This window comes from Carlito syrichta, unplaced genomic scaffold, assembly GCF_000164805.1.
Source record: "Carlito syrichta isolate Samal-C Ts95f unplaced genomic scaffold, Tarsius_syrichta-2.0.1 Scaffold132180, whole genome shotgun sequence".
NCBI lineage: Eukaryota > Metazoa > Chordata > Mammalia > Primates > Tarsiidae > Carlito > Carlito syrichta.
In genome coordinates, this window is record NW_007076276.1 from 32,144 (window position 1) to 51,109 (window position 18,966).

General features: G+C 59.0%; 1 protein-coding gene across 2 annotated transcripts; it reads right to left on the reverse strand.

The window, feature by feature from the left end:
* Positions 1–5,484: 5,484 nt before the first annotated feature.
* PIGQ (phosphatidylinositol glycan anchor biosynthesis class Q) lies at positions 5,485–15,395 on the reverse strand. 2 transcript variants are annotated; one of them, XM_008049332.2, is made up of 10 exons: positions 14,697–15,395; positions 12,767–12,898; positions 12,529–12,649; positions 10,702–10,828; positions 10,315–10,468; positions 10,100–10,211; positions 9,394–9,474; positions 8,794–8,908; positions 7,462–7,523; positions 5,485–6,691 (listed from the first exon to the last, which is right to left on the reverse strand). In XM_008049332.2, the coding sequence occupies exons 1-10, from the start codon at positions 15,383–15,385 to the stop codon at positions 6,539–6,541; spliced, it is 1,746 nt and encodes a 581-aa protein (XP_008047523.1). In that variant the 5' UTR covers positions 15,386–15,395; the 3' UTR covers positions 5,485–6,538. The 2 variants fall into 2 exon arrangements, 1 of the variants encoding a protein (XP_008047523.1); XR_002481431.1 differs by having other exon boundaries at positions 6,655–6,691; positions 8,794–8,892.
* Positions 15,396–18,966: the final 3,571 nt, after the last annotated feature.

Here is an 18,966-nt window from a genome sequence, read left to right on the forward strand (position 1 = left end):
AAAAAAAAAAAAAAAAATCAGCCAAGTGTGGTGGTTCCCGCCTGTGGTTCCAGCTACTCAAGAGGCCGAGGTGGGAGGGCCCCCTGAGCCCAGATGTCAGGGCTGCGGTGGCCGAGAGCATGTCACTACCCTCCAGCCTGGGTGACACAGTGAGACTCCAAGTCAAAAAAAAGAAAGGGATGTTGTTCTATATATAAAATGTCTCAACAAAGCTATTAAAATAAGTATTGCTGACCAGGCTCGGCGGCTCAGCCTGTAATCCCAGCACTTTGGGAGGACGAGGTGAGTGGATTGCCTGAGCCTGTGGCTTGGAGATCAACCGGGGCAGCTTGGTGAGACCTCGTCTCTACAATAAATCAAAAATTTGCCGGGCATGGTAGCATGCACCTGTAGTTCCGGCTACTTGGAAGGCTGAGGCAGAAGGGTCGCTGGAGCCCAGCAGGTTGACGCTGGGGTGGCAGTGAGTGTGCCCTTGCACTCCAGCCTAGGCAACAGAGGCAACTCAAAAATAAATAAATATTGCTTAGAATAACATAAATATGCTGTAAGATGTGAGTTACAAACGTAGTATGTTTTTTACCATTTCTAGAGCAGATGCTGAGTGCTGGGTGTGGCCACAGCCAGGCCAGGGCTCCCTGGAGAGCAGACTCTGACAAGCTGAGGGTGAGCCTGCAACCAGACTCCCAGCCACCCTGCAGGAGAGGAACAAGACTGGGCAAGAGTCATCCCTGAGGAGGTTACTGAACCCAGGCTGTCTCCAAGGGCAGGTGTTCACAGAAGGACCCCTGAATGGGCAGCCCTACCCCCAGTGACCTGCCGCCCACGCTGAGACATAGCCTTTTCTGAGCAACAGGTCATGCAGACCCATCGGCTGGGGTTGACACAGTGCTTGGGCAGCTTCTGAGGAACCATCCCTCCTGTGGTGAGCAGTGCCTGAGCCTCCCTCCCCCGCCTTCAGGAGGCGTCCTCCTGGCTAGGCATAGGCTGGGCAGGGGTCCCTGGGTCCAGGCAGCCAGAGGCACACTGCAGCCTCCAGGCAAGTCCACCCAGATCACTTGTAATCTACAAAGGAACCCCAAGGGTCCTGCCTGTGTCTTTGCTGAGGCCATGGCCTGCCCTCCAGTAGTAGCCATTTCCCAGAGACTGGGTTGGGCAGACATGGTCACCAACGGTTACAGAAAGGGCACACAATGCATACGGTATTGTTGTTTTTTGGGTTTTGTTTTTATTTTTCGTAGAGATGGGATCTTACTTTATTGCTTAGACTGGTCTTGAATGCCTGGTCTTGAGCAGTCCTCCTTCCTCAGCCTCCCAAAGCACTGGGATAATAGGCGTGGTCCCCCCCACACCCAGCCTAATAACACAATGTTTACAGACCAACAGCCTACTGGGCAGTCTTGGCCCTTGGCTGGTAGGGGCCAGGGGACTGAGCATTAACTGAGTCACAACCTGGCAACAAGCCAGGGAGGGCTTCTTCTGCCAAGAGGTCACTGTGCTTGGACTGGAGCCCAGCCCGCCTGACCCATGTTCCCACCCCCGCCACCGGCTGTGCCATCCCTAAGGTGCCTTTCTCCAGGGACTGGAAGCACCAAAGAAATAAGGTCCCCTCCACTCCAGAGGCTCTGGTGGTGAGGAGCTGTCTCCTGGCTTTCAGAGAACGTAGACCAAAAGCACTTTTCAGGGCCTGCCCAGAACCTACAGTGCCCCGTGACTGTAGGTCCCTGCTGCCTGACTCCACCTCCAGGGCAGGAGCAGGCCACCCCTCACTGTGGGGAGGGTTGGAGCCTGTGCTTTGGGTTCAGGAATGTATCACAGGGTGAGCTTCATGCCCTCTGGCCTCTCACCTCCCAGCCCCAGTGTAGAAAGACCCCCACAGGAACTCAGGTGGGTCAGAGGCAGCAGGTCCGTCAAGGGACGAAGGGGCAGAGGCAGAGGAGGTGCTATGCCCTGGCATCCAGGGGCCTTGTGGGCGCAGAAGCTGGCTTCCCACTCAGTTGCATGCGCTCCCACAAAGATCAGCAGTGCTAAGCCAGGCCCGGGCCTGGGAACCAAGGAAGGGACAGAGCACTACCCTGCGGCTGAGGGATCTTCACCAAGGGCGAAGCAGCCAGTAGGAGTGTGGGCCAAACCTCTGCTCCTCTACTTGCTGGTTGAGGGTGATTCTGGGCCCATCCTGGAGGCCTGAGCAGCATCTGGCAAAGGACCCTGACAGCCCTCCCCTGTGGTGTCCACACCCACTGGCCTTGGGTGAGATCCAGGGCCAGGCCTCCAGTCTGAGCCTCCATCCAAGGGAAGGGGTGGAGGAGCAAAGGGAGAGGTCTGAGTGTCTGCCCCTCACCTCAGAGATAGCCCGCCATCCTCCTGCTGCATCCAAAGCCCTGCTAAGAGTATGGGTGGTGATCTGCTGTGGTAGACGGACCTTGGCCCCCAGAGCCCTATGCCCAGGAAGCTCGGGGGCACCTACAAAAGGTTCAGTTACTTACAGCCCCCCAGCCTGCTGCCAGGAAGAGGCCCACTAACATCCCACAAGTGGACAGAACCAGAAAACTCAGTGGAAGATGAAACTGGTGGGTGAGAGAGTAACGGGGAAAGGTAGTCCACAGAGCCTCAAGGTTTTCTGGGCAACTTACTTGTGGATTCCAAGGGAAAGGGGCTTTGCATTGGAAAACCTGGCAGACAGGACTTTGACCTAGTGATAGAGTCAGCACCGTCAGGATGGATGGGTGGGCACCACATGCCTTCCAGGTGATGCCCTGACAGGGACACAATGGGCTGTGCTGCCACCACCACAAGTTGCACCTCACTGGGAGAGTCAGCAGCAAACCCAAACAGGGATACCCCGAGATACCAGCTCTGTCTCTAAAGCACCAGCGTGGGGAACAGCGCAGTGGTGAGACTCGGGGAACTGGCCTGTGCCATGTGGCCCCAGGCCAGTGTTGGCCTAGCAAGGCCCTGCAAGAGGTGCCACGAAATACAGGGGCACAGACAGGAGCACTGCATCTGTGTTACAGTCCAGTTCTGGTTACCATACTGTGGCTATGTATATCACATCCTCATCCCTGCAAAATGCACACTGAAACGGGTGAACTCAGGGGTACCCAACTCCCAAATGGCTCAGAAAAAATTGAGTAAGAATAAGAAAAGGCAGCTGGGCTTGGTGGCTCAGCCTGTAATCCCACGCTTTGGGAGGCCGAGGTGAGTGAATTGCCTGACCCCGCAGGTTCGAGACCTGCCTGGGCAACTTGGTGAGACCTCATCTCTACAACAAATAAAAATTAGCCGGGCATGGTAGCGTGCGCCTGTAGTTCCAGCTACTTGGAAGGCTGAGGCGGAAGGATCGCCAGAGCCCAGCAGGTTGAGGCTGCGGTGGCCGGGAGCGTGCCACTGCACTCCAGTCTGGGCGACAGAGTGAGACTCAAACTCAAAAAAGAAAAGGCAAATACGGCACAATGTTAATCCTGGGAGACTGGGTGAAGGGCGCTGGGACAGACCAGTGGTGCTCTTGCAGCTTCTTCAGTTTGAAATTGCCTTGAGGCTGGGCTCGGTGGCTCAGCCTGTAATCCTAGCACTTTGGGAGGCCGAGGCATGTGGATTGCTTGAGCCTGTGGGTTCGAGACCAGCCCAGGCGACTTGGCGAGACCTCGTTGCTACAATAAATCAAAAATTCGACAGGCGTGGTAGGGCGTGCCTGTAGTTCCCACTACTTGGAAGTCTGTGGCAGAAGGATCACCAGAGGCCAGCAGGTTGACGCTTGGGTAGCCGTGAGTGTGTCACTGCACTCCAGCCTGGGCGACAGAGTGAGACTCCAACTCAAAAAAATAAAATAAATTGCCTTGAAATAAGTTTTCAAAAGCAGGAGGAGCCAGGCACAGTGTCTCAAGCCTGTAATTCCAGCACTTTGGGAGACTAAGCCCAAGGGTTTGAAACCAGCTTGGGCAACTCGGTGAGACCTCATCTCTACAATAAATTTAAAAATTAGCTGAACATGGTGGCATGATGTGCCTGTAGGTCCAGCTACTTGGAAGGCTGAGGTGGAAGAATTGCCTGAGCTCAGCAGATCAAGGCTGCTGTGGCCGTGAGTGTACCACTGCACTCCAACTTGGTCAATAGTGAGCCTCCTACTCAAAAAAAACAACAGGCCAGGCTCGGTGGCTCAGTCTGTGATCCCATCACTTTGGGAGGCCGAGGCAAATGGACTGCCTGAGCCTGTGGGTTTGAGACCAGCCCGGGAAACTTGGTGAGACCTTGTCTCTACAATAAAGCAAAAATTAGCTGGGCATGGTAGTGTGTGCCTGTAGTTCCAGTTACTTGGAAGGCTGAGGTGGAAGGATCGGCTGAGCCTAACAGGTTGATGCTAGGGTGGCTGTGAGTGTGCTACTACCCTCCAGCCTGGGCGATGGAGTGAGACTCCAACTCAAAAAACCAACAAAAAAAGCAGGAGCCAGCAAGGAGGGAAGTGGGGGCTTAGGCCCCATGGGCTCTGTGGCCTTCAGCAAGTCACCATCCCTCTGAGTGTCTAGAATGTGAAGTGCTGATGAAACAGTTCTCTGCTGGCGGCCCTGACTCTAAAAGGAGAATCGCCTACTTCTCAGGGTAGCCTAAGGGTCAACATATGGTTCTGGCCAGACCTGGTCTTGGAGAAGTTCCAGCATGAGGCTGTCCAGGTCAATGTGGAAGGCCCCTGGGGTGGGGCTGTCCCTGGGCAAGGGCTGTGTGAGTCCAGGGATGACAAAGGGCTGTGAGGACAGGAGAGGCCTGGAAGGTACAGGAGTGACTAGGGGGACCAGTGTTCCCTTGGCCAGTTTTAGTGCCAGGCCCGGCTGGCCCTCAGGGACAGACAGGCAGCCAGGTACCCAGCACGGAGTGACAGGTGCCAGGCGCGGCCTATGACATGGGCACCACAGAACAGTGGGCTGAGTCAAGTGGTAGGACCCTTGCCTGGTGGGAGCCCTGGAAGGGGAGAGGTGGGTCAGGCAGGCAGCTGGAGGGTGAGGGGGCAGGTGGGAGGGGTGGTAAATCCCAAAGTCATGCTCAGCAGATGGGCAGGTACAGTCCCTGTCAGCCAGGACCCATGAGGGGCCCTCAAGGATGCCCATAGGCTCAGGCCTGGGAACCGTGGCACTTCTCGGAGCTCCATTTCCCAGGCCCCTGGAGCTGCAGGACAAGGGTCAGTGCGGCCCAGGGACTGCTCTGCTCTGTGTGGAGTCCACACACTCATCTGCCCCCGGGACCTGTGCCCTTTCCCAGCACCTCCCACGCCAGAGGCCAGGCCACAGCCAAAGAGTGAATGACCAGGTCCATCTGCCCATGCCAGGACACCAGGGCCCAGGGCCTGTCCTGCACAGCAGACCCACTTCAGAGGGCCTTGAGCAGGAAACAGGCATGCAGCAAGACAAACCCAAGGGAAGCAGCCAGGGTCCCTCATGGAAGGCCTGCACCCCACTTGGACCCACTGCCCCCACGGCGATGGAAAACGCCAGCCTGTACTGTCAACATGAGGGAGGTTTTATTGTTGCAGCAGTGAGAGGCGGGGTCAGACCCGGTTCCTGCCAACACCCTCCTTGGGTGCCAAGAGGGGCTGTGGTGGGCAGTAGAGGACAGACCCAAGTGCTGAGATGGCCGGGTTTGCCACCTCTCCTGCCCACAGCAGACATTCCTATACCAGCCATATCTGCAGGCTTTCCCCCGGGACTGGACACCCACACCCAGACCGTGACAGGTAGATCTGGCCTGAATGCCAAGGCCATCTCCCCAGGCTACTCACACCCACTGGCTGCAGAAGTGTCTACAAGGAGGGCATCCTCCTGAGAGAAGCCCGTGTAGGGAGATGGACAACTTGACCAGGACAACTTGACCAGGCAGGAATGGGGGTGGCTGTGCGGGCACTCAGCCTCCAGCAAGGTAGCTCCTAGGACATGTGGGCAGCATCCAGCAAAGGGACGCCCACAGCCTGCTGGTGGCCACCGCAAAGCAGTCTCTTAAGCAGCATCAGCAGATGACCATTGGCTCAGGGCATGGGGGCCCCTGCCCCTGCCCCTGGGGCTGGGAGAGAGGTGGAACTGCTTCAGTCTTCTAGATGGGGGCACCATCTGCTGATGCAGCCAGGAGTCTGGGACCCTGGAGTGCATCCTGCGAGGGGCCCTCCACCCCACCTGCCAGGGTGGAGCCACTGGGGAATGGCCAGAAAGACCCACCAGCATTGGAAACTTCGGTGGTCTGAGTGCAGAGAGTGGGGGTGGATGGCCTTCCTGGTCACTGCTCAGATCTGGCTAACAGTGTGGTGATCACAGCAGATGGGAGGCATGTCCCAAGGCAGGTGGTGCTGGTGATAGAGCACACCACCCAGCCTGGCTGGTCACCCCTGCATCCTGCTCACCCCCACGACCAGGCCCAGAGGATGATGGTCAGACAGGATCCATCCACAGTGCGGAATGTGCACTGCCCCTGTAAGCAGTCCACACCACCCCAGAGAGCACAGGGCTGATCGTGGCCATGCCGTGGTGCTGAGCGAGTCAGTGGCTTCAGTCCTGCTTGTCCTTCAGTCCTGCTTGTCCCCCCTCTGCCTCCAGGGGTAGATGAGCTCCCCAAAGAACAGCTTGCGGCACAGGGAGCCCCAGGAGTGCTTGGGGTGGCAGCCACAACTGGGGAGGCGGTAGGTGTGCAGCACACAGCTGTAGGGCAGGGGGTTGATCTGGAAGGACAAGGGCAGTGGTCAGTGGGGTGGCCAGAGCACTCCAGCCTGGTCTGCAGAAAGCACTGGAGGCGGGCATTCTGCACCCGGTCGGCCCTCTGCAGGGTCCCTGGGCTGGGCCACTACAGGGCGGGGCCAGCTCTGTCCCAGACATTCCCTGCCTGTGGTACGAGCCCAGCATTCAGAAGGCAGGTGGGCACACCACTCGGGAGGTAGCATGCAGGATGCAGGGCAGACAGCACCATGTGCCCCTGAGCTCATGTTCACTGCCCCCTCGGGCTCTGGGCAGGCTGGAGCAAGTGAGGCCATATGGGGGCTGTATTCCCCCATAGGGCTGCCTTGAGCAGAAGCCAACTCCTCAAGCCACGCTATGTGGACACACCCCAGCCCAGGACTCTCTAAGTCCATTCTGTTCTACCCAGAACTCAAGCCAAGGGCCCAAGGGCAGCCCCAGGCAGCCAAGGGCATCTGTGACACAGGACGGGGGGACCCTATTTGTGCACCAGGCCTCAACCATGACAACCATGCCAGACTACGACAGAGCCCCTCAGGCCCTGGGGATGGTTCCACGCATATTCAGTTGCACTGCCCAGGGACCTAGCAGGGACGTCCCCTGTGGGCATGGCCTTTGGCTCCACCAGGCCCTCCTGCCTGTACCTTGCTCCAGGCTGGCAGGGTGCACCCAGACCCCACATGCGCTGGCCCCAATGTCCCAGAATGTGGCAGCAGCATAGGAGGATGGGGGTTCTGGGTCACAGGAGTGGCCTCACCTGCATCAGGAGGCGGAGGGGCCTGCCAGTCTCGTGTTCCAGGACGCAGAACTTCACGCCAGCTGCAAGAAAGCAGGGCACTCAGGAGGGAGGGTGCAGCTCCACAGTCCCGCCCCCTCTGCACATTCACAGACACCAGCAGAGCAGAGCTCCTCCATGAAAAAGCTCCATCCTCTCTGAGTGGTGCCTGGGTGCATACACTCTCCCTGCCGCCACACCCTTGCCACCTCTTCCAAGCTAGCCACGGGCTGATATCCAAGCCTCTTAAGTCACTGAAAGACAGAAGCCGAGTGTCCAGCAAGCAGGGAAGAACTGCTGGTAGCAGGTGGGCACAGGCTGTGCTGTTACTTGGGACTCAGAATTCCTGTTGGAGTGGACAGGGCACTTGTGGATGGTGGCCACCCTGCTGGCATCCTAATGTCCTCCAACTTCTGAGCACCTGACAGACTTGGTGACCAACCATGACCCTGGCCTGCAGCTGACTCCCAAGCCTAGGGAATCCCAAGGCAGAAGGCTCTTGAAAGAGAAGAGCTCAAGACCAACTGATAAAGAGGCCCTGAGGCAAACTCAGGGAGGCAGAGGAGGCTACATCTGTGGACTTTCACGAGAGGCTGAAACAAACAGCCGTGCTCTGGCCTGAGCCGCAAATGGTGGGGGAGGGTGCTGGGTGCCCCGTTGCTAGAGGGCCTGCTCTCCACTGCCTGGTTCCTCTCATTCTGAAATGAACAGAGGTGAGGCCAAGGGAGCATGGACAGTGCTGCAGGGCCTGGTCTGGGGTCGCCTGGAGGTTGGTGGGGAAAGTGGCTTGGAAAGATGTTCCTAGAAGGGGATCTATGGGCATCCAGCAGGTGGATGGAGGCCATGGGGGTTGTGGAGTCTGGGATAAAAGGATGCCTGGCCTCAAGGAGGCCAACCTAGGCTCAACATTGACAGGACACACATGTCCACATCCTCCATGTTAGCTGGGAGCAGGCACCACGGGTGCAGCCTGAGTGCCCAGCCATACCATCCCTTGCTCCAGACACAGGGCTGCTGGGGCATACTGCCCAGCTTGGAGGCCACATCCACAGGTGCTGGACAGTGGCTATGCTAAGAAATCCTCAAGTGCCCCCCCGACACGTCAAAGCCCCGGAAACAGATGGGCTGACTCAGGACCCCGAGGCAGTGGGGACAGTCTCCCCTCAGGGATAGGAGGCCATCTTCCCTGCCACTCACCTGTGCACACCACCACTCCAGGCAGGAGGCCAGCGGCCAGTGCAGCCTGTGCTTTCTGCAGGGCCCATGGGTGCTCCCCCCCGGCACCCTGCCAGCTGCCAAACATGCTACACTCACCTGCCAGCCTGTAGGGCCGGCAGAGCCGAAGTCCGAGCGAGTACAGCGGCAGGGAGTTGATGAGGTCCACAAGCAGGTGGAGCAGGCCCTGCACGGCGACTACCAGGAGCCGGAGCTGAGGCAGAGGGACACTCAGGACCCATCTGGCGGGCCTGCCTGTGCGTGGAACAGTCCCGCAGGGACCTAGGCCCTAATGAAAGGTGACCAGGGACTCCAGGGCTCTGGGAAGAGCATGGATTCCACTTGGAGGCAGGCATGGGGCCCAAGGGCCCAGGAAGCGAAGCAAGGGAGGCAGAGCAGTCGGCTCTCCCACCAGTCAGACCCACACACAGCGGGGACGGAGGCCTAAAGAGTACTAGGGGAGGCCTCTTCTGTGACCTAGCCCACCAAAGGTACTGCCCCCACGCACGAGCTGTGTGTTCCACAGCAGTGAGGGTCCCCCATAGGCCAATGCACAATGCCTGGAGGGTCCAGAACAGCTCTGCCAGCGTGGCCTTCATGGTAGGTGGCCTACGCCACGGCTACCTGGCTCACAGGCAGAGTTGCAGTGACCACTCCAAGCACCGTGGGTAAGGCCTCCCGACTGCAGGTTCAGCTTACCAGGGTGAACACCAGGTAGTAGAGGGCCGTGGTGGGCAGGAGGAAGAGCAGGATAGTGAAGAGCAGGGTTCCGATGAACAGCTGTGGGGTAAGGGGCAGCACAGTGGCATCAGCAAGGCTCCTGGCGCCTGGGTGGCTTGGCACTGTGCCCACCACCCATTCCACCACACCCTACAACTGCAGCTGAGACTCTGGCTCCCTGAGGTGACAGCCTGTCTGACAGCTTTCCCAGTATGGGAAGGGTTGTGTCCACAGGTCCTGTGGACTTGGTGGCTTGTGGAGGAGATGGGTGGGGCCCGGACCAGCCAGTAGCCACACACAGGATCACAAAAAGATGCCCTGGATGGCAGCACCCAGGGGCTGTCAGGTATAAGCAAGCAAATAGAATGACCAGAGTCAGTCTCCGCGCCTGGGTCACTTCCAGGCCCTGTGCCCAGGCCACCTCCAGGGCCCTGTGTATGGGAGAGAGGGCAGAGTCCATCTCCCCCGTGAGAGGGTCTGCACTGAGGGTCCCACACACCCTCCCACTGCAGAGCCCGCGCCCCTTCCCCGGACCCACAGGGTGGAAGCTGCAGGACAGGAGCAGGCTGCCCCCTGTAGAGCCCAAGCAGCTGCACCAGCCAAGCCAAAAGGCAGGACTGAGGCCGGGGGTAGTCAGCCACATGTCCGTGCTGGGTGCTCCCCCAGCCACAGCCCTGCCCCATACCTGGTCCAGGTCATAGGAGCAGGAATCCACCCGCTGGCGCAGAACATTCCACTTCTTCCCCCGGAATAGACGCCAGAGCGAGGACAGGCCGTAGATCTTCAGGCAGTATAGCCTGCAGGATGCAGCTGTCAGAGCGGCCCACCTGTCCAGCCCCCTCACCTGTCCTGCACCAGAGCCTGCCACATGCCCACACCTTAGGCGCAGCACATACCCACCTAGCTCCGTAGACATAGAAGCAGTAGATGTGGAAGGTGAGGAGGGCGATGATGTCCGATAGGAGGGACAGGGCGACCGTCAGGCCCAGGCAGGCCGAGAGGCCCACATGCCACAGGATGTGCTCGATGAAGGGAGACATGAGGTGGATGTAGCCTGGCAGGATGGGTCAGCCTGAGGGGGTGCCCAGGGTGGTCCTGGGACCCCAACTCCTCACTGAGGATGGGGCCTGAGGCTCTGGAAACCACTGTGCAGACTACACTGCTGGCCCCGACCCTCAGCCAGGGCAGCCAGCCCAGCACAGCAGGCCTCATGCCTGGGACACCAGGAGGGCAGGTGGTGGGGGCCCTGTGTGGCCCTGGGAGCCCCTCCCACCCACAGGAACTCACTGATCCAGAGGTGGATGTGGTACAGGAAGAAGCGGCCCAGCACCTGGTCCAGTGCACGGTTCATCTTGAGCCCAGCAGGCACACCCATCAGCCACTGCAGCAAATGCTGGAGCTCCTCAGCCACGTGCTACAGGACATGGGCACAATAAGGTGGCATGGCTGGCCTGGGCCATGGTTTCCCAAGCAGTGGCAATGTTTCCCAAACTTGTGGCTACCATCCTTCTTCACAGCTGGCTCCCGGAAGGAGGAAGCTGGTCTGCAGCCCTCTCCCAGCAGGCCTGGCAACATAGCCTGAGAGGCTGATGGTCTGCCTGTGGCCCAGGTGGGCATCTGCTTCCACATGAAAGCATCCTTCTCCCATCATGCCCCTTGGGCCACTGGACTCACAGCAGCCCTCAGTCCCAGAAAGTTGGACATAGCTGAGGCTGGACAGACCCTAGCTGCGCAAAGCCCTGCAGGAAGCCTGTGGTTGGCACAGTCCTCTCTGCACACACCCTGCCCACCAGCCACTACCAAAGAGGTTCCAGCCTGCTCCAGGACAGCCTAAGTGGAGCAAGATAGTGTCAAGCCCATCAGAGCCTGGCCATAGGCGTGAGGGTTGGAAGGCAGTGTCCTCCAGAGCAAAGGCATCATCAAGTGAGGTCACCAGCACCCAGGAGAACAGCCAGAAGCTGGGTCCTGGCTGCCCAGGAAGAAAGCCAGCGTCCGGGCTGTGCTGGACACTGGACAAGCTCTGAGGGACCCTCAGCCTTGACACTAGCGTGACACTCTGCCCCCCACCTGCCCTGTGCTAAGGCCTCAGCTGCCTCAGGACTGTCAAGAAGAACAGAACATTCTTTATAAATAGAGCTTATTTAATATTTAAAGGATAAGAGCTTGGCAGCAGGAAGAGACTTTCACTTTTTAATTAAATATTTATAGTTCTGAGCAATTTTGCGAAAGGGAGGTCTAGGACGCCCATCAGGAGACAGTGTGGAGGACCTGAGGTGAGGCAGCCCCTCCCCAGTCCCTGTTCCTCCTTCCTCCTGGGCCAGGCCTTCCCAATCCCCATGTGCGACTGCCCCACAGAGTTCCAGCCAGGCCACAAGCAGGTCAGATGCTTGCCTGAGGCTTGGACACTGAAGGCAGGCAGAGGCTGAGTCCACAAGGACTACCCAGCCAGTCTCAGGAGTCCCCACAGAGGCCCCAAGGCGGGCTGGAGGGCCAGGGACCACTCTAAGCAGGAAGACAAGTTCCAAAGGTGAGGAGAAGCTGAAAGGTTGGAGATAGCGTGGAAGCATGGCAAGGTGGCAGAAGAGGAGGGAGAGGCACACCCAGGTCCAGAAAAATGCAGAGGAAGGCGGGAGCACTGGAGACACGCTGTGCCTCTGCCCCTCAGCATGGGAGGTACAGATTCAACCCTGGGAGTGTGGGACCCACTCAGGGGTGGGAGGTCGGAGATCAGCCACATACGGACAGCACTAGACACAGGTCAGGCCTCTGTGAGACTGACTCTGCAGAGGGCCCTGAGAGCCGAAAGAGCAGAACTGACCACATAGTGGAGACACATGACATGGGGTCTGCAGTGAGAGCTGGGCACCACCAAAAAGCTTCAGCACAGTGGCTCCCAGACACAGCCCCCTTTGGAAAGCAAGGTGGGCACCTGGCAGCCCTACATAGCCTTGGACAGTGCTCCAAGGCAGGGAGGGCTCCCACCCCACGGGCCACGTCTCATGTGTGTGAAAGGGAAGAGTGAGTCCAGGGAGGAAGACCTCTGGCTGCTGAGAGGACACATGGGCCCAGGAAAGGCCTCCCTGCAGGAAGCTGGGCTCCACTCCAATCGCTCACATCGGCCACAGGGATGAGGGCGTCGGCCAGCTGCCCAATCCGGTTCTTCCCGTGGAGCCAGGACAGAAGTGCCAGGCCGAGGGCCACGTCAAGCAGCACGGAGACCAGCGTGTTGGCCTTCCTGGAAGAGGTGCAGCCAGACTGATGTGAGGGAAGCCAGGGCCACAGAGGAGGCCAGACTGGAGAGGTCAGCATGGCCAGCCTGGGGCAGAGTCAGGGAGGGGTGGGGCTGCCTCACCTCATCAGCTGGGTGGGGCTCTCAGCCTTCTGTGGGCTGAAGACCAGTGTCAGGTGCCCCAGCCGACACCGGAGCTGTTCACACGTGGAGAGCTTGCTGCCAAGGAAGGACAGGGGCCACATCCTGAACACCCTGCAGAGGAGCAGACCAGACCGAGACTGTGGTTCCTGTGTTTCTTGGGTGAACGTCCCTCCCATGCGGGGGGAGAGCTGGGCTCAGCCCAGGGACCTGGTGGCCCCAGACACCAATGACAGCCACACTCCTGAACTCAGCAGGGCATAAAGGTGACAGGAAGGTCTGGGAGGTGGCCCAGCAAGGAGGGACCAGGCAGGCAGCCAGCCTCATAGCACTAATCTCACTGCGCACATGATGAACATGGAGCCTGACCCCACACAACGCTAACCCAAGCACGCTCAGCCCCCAGCAGACTCCTAGCCGGGTGTCATGACAGGGCCCACAAGTGAGGACTGGCCTCCTGCCTGCCCAAGCCTTGCCCTGCCTGCGGTGGCCCAGGAGTTGGCAAGGGTCTCCTAGACCAGCATGGCTTTCCCACAAGACTGGACTTCTCACAAGGTAAAGCATGCCCTGAAATGCTTCTGCAGACTTCCCTGAGCAGAGCGGGCAGTTTGTCAGCCGAGGCAGCACGTGTCTGATTGCAGCTGGCTGCCTTCAGAGCCTCGCTGGAGGCAGGCAGACTCTGAAGGACACACAGAAAGACAGAGTTGCCCACGAACCATGAGAGTCTCAGGAGGAGGGCTTCACCCCATAGGCTAAAAGGTCTCATCTTCAACGGAGTGGCTGTGACCCACTTCCAAGCCGGAACCCCACTCAACAGACTCTCCTCAATGCTGACCAGGCAGAAGGCAGCAGAAGGTGGCCTCAGCGGGTGCTCCACCTGCACCAGCGTCTCTCCAAGGCTGCAGACCGGTCCTGCATGGCCCCAGGCAATGCCCCTGGAGCCACTCTGGGGAAGGCACATGACCATGAGGGTGGAGGAGCCTCGGCCCTTCAGGGACAGCAGGCAACCCTCAAGGGTGTCACAAGCCCATAACCACCAGCCCGGCCCTCGCCTCTGGTTCACTGACAGTGTGCAACAGCAACTGATCTCTTTTTGAAGCTGATAAAAGCCAAGGACCTTCCCATCAAAGCTGCACCTGAACTCTGACCCAAACTTCACCTGATTAGGCCCAAGGCTGCTGTCTCAGAACTTTAAAAGTCAGCCTCAAGTCAAGCTCCCTGTAGCTCCCATGCCCTAGGCCACTGTCTACACGGAGCTGCTGGAGACCATTGTCTCAGGTCAGTGTCCAAATGTCCCCAGAACCCCTGGTGAGCACGCAAGGCCCACCCCAAACCTTATAGTGCAAATCCCAGGCTGTGAGGTGACCCCCACCTGATACCCACAGGGTGCCACCACCCAGGAAATGTCTGTCTTTCTGTGGCCCAAGAGTCCTCTGTTCATTAGCCTGACCACCAGGTCTGCCCAGTGTGCCCAGGGCCCTCAGCCAGGCGCAGTCCAGGTGACTCTGGAGAGAAGTCCAGCCTGCTGGGTGGCAAGACTGGGGCCACAGGGAAGCAGGTAAGTGAGCCCAGTGCCATCAGGTGGCACAAAACTCCTGGGGCAGCAGCATCCTGGGTCTGTGCTCACCATCTGATTTATCTTCCAGGGGCCTGGGCCATCTGAGATTCAACCCATTCCCTACTTGGTGGGCGCCACACAATCCGTGAGACAGCCAGAGAATCTGGCTCTACCCCAGAAGTGAGGGACACAGAACCGCAGCCCCTACTGGGACATCCTCTGAGGCCAGGACGAGGGCCAGGGCAGCACAAGCCCCAGAAAGGGCCCATCTGGGCCTCTATGACCCCACAGACCACAGGACAGGCCCAGGGGCCCAACCATCTGCCACACACTCCCAGCCCCAGAGGCACCTACCGGCAGGTGCTGGCAGCCGAGATCAGTGACAACAGGCCAGCCAGTAGCAGGCACACAGGCCCTGAGGCCCACTTGGCCAGCTCCACAAGGATGCTGGCCTCCACGCCTTCTGATTGCCAGTGGCTCAGCCGCACAGGGCCCTCATCGAAGCAGTCGCTGCGGAAGAGCACCTCACTGCGCGCCACTGTGTCGAAGACAGCAGCCAGGCCGCTGGCACTGGCTGTGGCATCCCCAGCCTGGTGGTCAGGCAGGACTGCGGGCGGGTGCAGCTGGGACAACAGCACCTTGCGTTGGTCGTAGAAGATGAGCATGACCTGGTCTTCCCTGGGGGTGTCAGGGACTGCGGGTGCCTGCAGGCGGGTGACCTTGCAGCTCCAGAGTATACCGCCCCTCTCCCGACACAGCTGCAGCCAGGGTTCATGGGGGAAGATGGCCCCCAGACCTTCCAGGAAGGGGCCCAGGCTCTCGTTGGGCTCCTGCCATCCATGGCACCAGGTGCCCAGCACGGCCACGCCTACCTGGCTGGCCTGCTGCACCTGTGCCAAGAGCTCCTTGACATGGATGGGCATGAAGGGGAAGTGCAGCACAGCCAGGACCACAGCGCTGTTCTGCTCTGGGACCCAGCGTCCCACCAGCAGGCCGCTGTCCGCCGAGGCGCAGCACGTGGGGAAGAAGGCCTTGAGCACCATGCCGGGGGCCCTGGAGGGAAAGGAGAGGCAGGGCTTAGCATTCCTGCTGCCAGCCCAGATGGTTGTGGTGTACGGCGGCACAGACAGCATCACAGGGCACAGGCTGGGCCATTCCACTTTGAGTTTGGTCGTAGGGGTTGGTGGGTGCCCCTGGGTGCCCATCTCCCACGGGCCATGCTCCTCCCCCACGGGCCATGCTCCTCCAGGGGCCAGCCAGAGCACCCAGGCACTCGGGTCACCCCAGGAGGTAGCGAAACTCAACCCATGGCAGGTCATGGCAGGTCACCTCCTTCTCCCATCCAGACAGGCAGACTGGAACAGGCCAAGGTTACACACACCCGCTCAATGCCACCTACCAGGGGTATGTGGGGCTGAACATGAGGTTTTCCATTTTCGTTTCTAATGAAACTGATTAGGGAGATTTTTTTTTTTTTTTTTTGAGTTGGAGTCTCACTCTATCACCCAGACTGGAGTGCAGTGGCCGCTCCCAGCCACCGCAGTCTCGACCCGCTGGGCTCCAGTGATCCTTCTGCCTCAACCTTCCAAGTAGCTGGAACTACAGGCGCGCGCTACCATGCCCGGCTAATTTTTTTGATTTATTGTAGAGATGAGGTCTCGCCAAGTTGCCCAGGTGGGTCTCGAACCTGCGGGCTCAGGCAGTCCACTCACCTCGGCCTCCCAAAGCGCGGGATTACAGGCTGAGCTGCTGAGCCCGGCTAGGGAGATCTTTAAATATGTGGCACATGGAAAAATACGCACTCTTGTTAACAATACGAATTAAAACTTTAGGGAACCATGATTTACTTAAGTTGCAAGAATCAAGATGGAAAAGGAAAACAAAGAGCTGTGGGCTGAAGAAGCCCCTGTGTGTGCGTGGCAGGCAGCTGCCCCAGAAGGTCCCTGGGCTGCAGGAGTTTCCCTCTCAAGGCAGGATGAACGCCCACGAGGCATGGCATTCAGGAGATGGGCGTGGCTGGCCTGAGGCCTGCCTGCACCCCAGCCCTCCACCTGCCACTGCACCTGGGCAGTGCCCATCTTCCCAAGATCCTGACAGCCACCCCGGTGGGCTCCTGATAGTGGTGTTTCCTCCCACCATGCAGCTATCTAGAAATGGGATGGGGGCTCGGTGGCTCAGCCTGTTATCCTGCACCTTGGGAGGCCGAGGTGAGTGGATTGCCTGAGTCTGTGGGTTCGAGACCCGCCTAGGCAACTTGGCAAGAGCTCATCTCTACAATAAATCAAAAATTAGCTGGGTGTGGTAGCGCGTGCCTGTAGTTCCAGCTACTTGGAAGGCTGAGGCGGAAGGATCGCCAGAGCCTAGCAGGTCGAGGCTGCAGTGGCCAGTCTGGGCGACAGAGTGAGACTCCAACTCAAAAACAACAACAACAACAACAAAAAACAGAAATGGGGTGGGGGAAGCTCACTGCCCTCGAGACACAGAGGGTCCCCGTCACGTGCTCCCAGGCAGAGGGGATACCGGCTCTCCTAGCTTCTCGCTACCTCCATGTGGCCTTTGAACAGGAAGACAGGACCCCCCCCCAAGCAACTGCGATTCCTAGTTCTGTGGGGCCCTGGCCTCCTTCAGAAGTGGGCCAGCCAGGACTGTGGTCTCCCATCAGACACCCCTGTGAGTGGGCTGCCTGCTGGGCAGGCTTTCTGTCCCACCTGGCCCTCCCGACAGGGCCTGTAGACCTCCCCAGCACAGGGGTGCTGGGATAATTGGCAAGGCCTGGGGCCCACATTTGCTTCCTCAGACACTGATGGCCCCATCTCCATCTCATCTACACAAAGGATGGGGCAGACCTCCTAAGCAAAGACCTACCCTCAGAGCCCACACCTTAGTGAGTGATGTCCACCTTGGACTGAGTGTGGGCCTGTAAGGTTCCAGTGCCCACCAAGCCCTCTTGAGCCCTTAGATTTAAGGGAACAGAGAAGAACACACACATCAGGGTGGTGTGACACAGGAAGTCCTCTCCTGAGGGCTGGGGGCTTCACACAGACACACATGCCCAGGGCTTAAGAGGCCCCTGGTGCAACTGCTCTCCTCCACACAGAAGCCCCGACCCAGGCCAAACACTCTTACAGTCAGCGTGGGAAAGGGTCAACTGTGGGTTTTAGCTGAAAAGGATCCTTCTGGGTCAGGCTGCAGGGCCCCCAAATGCCCATTCCCCCAGTGACAAGGGAGGGCAGGCAATGGGTGGATGCTGCCAGGAGAAAGCTCAAAACCCAATGCTCATCCCCAGCCAAATCCCTGTGGCCAGCATCAAAGGCCAACTTCTCTTCCTGGACCTTCTGCAGAGGGCACTGACAGGACACCAGGGGCATTGTGGGGACAGAGCAATTCTGCCTGTGACCACCCAGCACAGTCTGAACCTCGTTGGCTACAGCCAGTCAGGACACACCAGTTCAGCCAAAGGACACCATCACACCCAGCCAGGGGCACCTCATACAGGAACCAAGGGAAACTGCCCACAGCTGTTGTAGGAAAAGAAACACCGGGTCCAATGCAAACAGGTGCCTTGTGGGAGCTGGTTACAGCGTGTGCCCACTTTGGGTAAATTCATCCTCATACACTCACAAGCCGTGAACTTTCTTTGTATGTATTATGCTTCATCTACAAAGTCCACCTTTAAAAACAAAAAACAGCTCCTTGTGTCTGAGGAAAGAGGTTGGAGGGCAGAAGCTGTTCTTGTCCGTGGGTAGGGAGAGAGAACTCCACAAATGATGGGGCAAGCCCCCGCCCACACCCACCTCAGCCTCTGGGAGGGACAGAAACACAAAGGAGGGAGCTCGCTTGCCGGGCTGCAGGGATCAGACAGCCAGAAGAAGATGAAAGGGCAGGCGATCGATGGCAGAGGAGGTGCGAGTGGAAAAAGCGGGTGGAAGCTTGGGCAACGTGAGGATCTTTAAAGGCTGCGATGAAAAAACCCACACACAAGGGCGCCGGGCTAGAGAAGCCTCCTGTGCTAAGAAGCAGCCCGTGTTCCCCAGTGAAACAAGCCCATCCCTTAGCAGTCCGGCTCAAAGGTCTCAGGGACACCCCTCCCCAACCCGAAGTAGAAGTCAACCTTACTGCGGTGGACCTTCCCTGTCCTGGGCGTGAACTGACTTGGAGGAAGCCCAGGAGGACTAGCCCGCCCGCCCTCGGCCTTTGTGAAGCATCCAGGCTCCATTCCTCAAGGCTCGCCAGCACATCGTTTAAAAACCAAACACAAGTCCAGGCTGGGTACCACAGTGAGACCCCGTCTCAAAGCCAGCAATGAACTTTCCTTCTCCGGTCAACAGTGCTCTTCCCTCCCATCTTGGAAGATTGTGTGGTTGTCTTTCGCCCTTCACCGCAATCGGGGACAATCGTTGAGGCCCTCGCCTGTGCCATGGACACGGAAGCCCTTCCCGAGGGCCCACAGCGGCCGGAGCGGGTCGGAAGGCACAAGCCCGGCTCCTGGGAGGGGCGCCCACGGCCCAGCCTGCACCCGCGGGGTCTGGGCGCCGCCTCTTGTCCCGGGGAGGCGGCTCAGCTGCGGAGGAGACGGAGGCGGGGAGCCGCGAGAGCCGCCGCCGGGCGCCCCTCGACCTCCTGC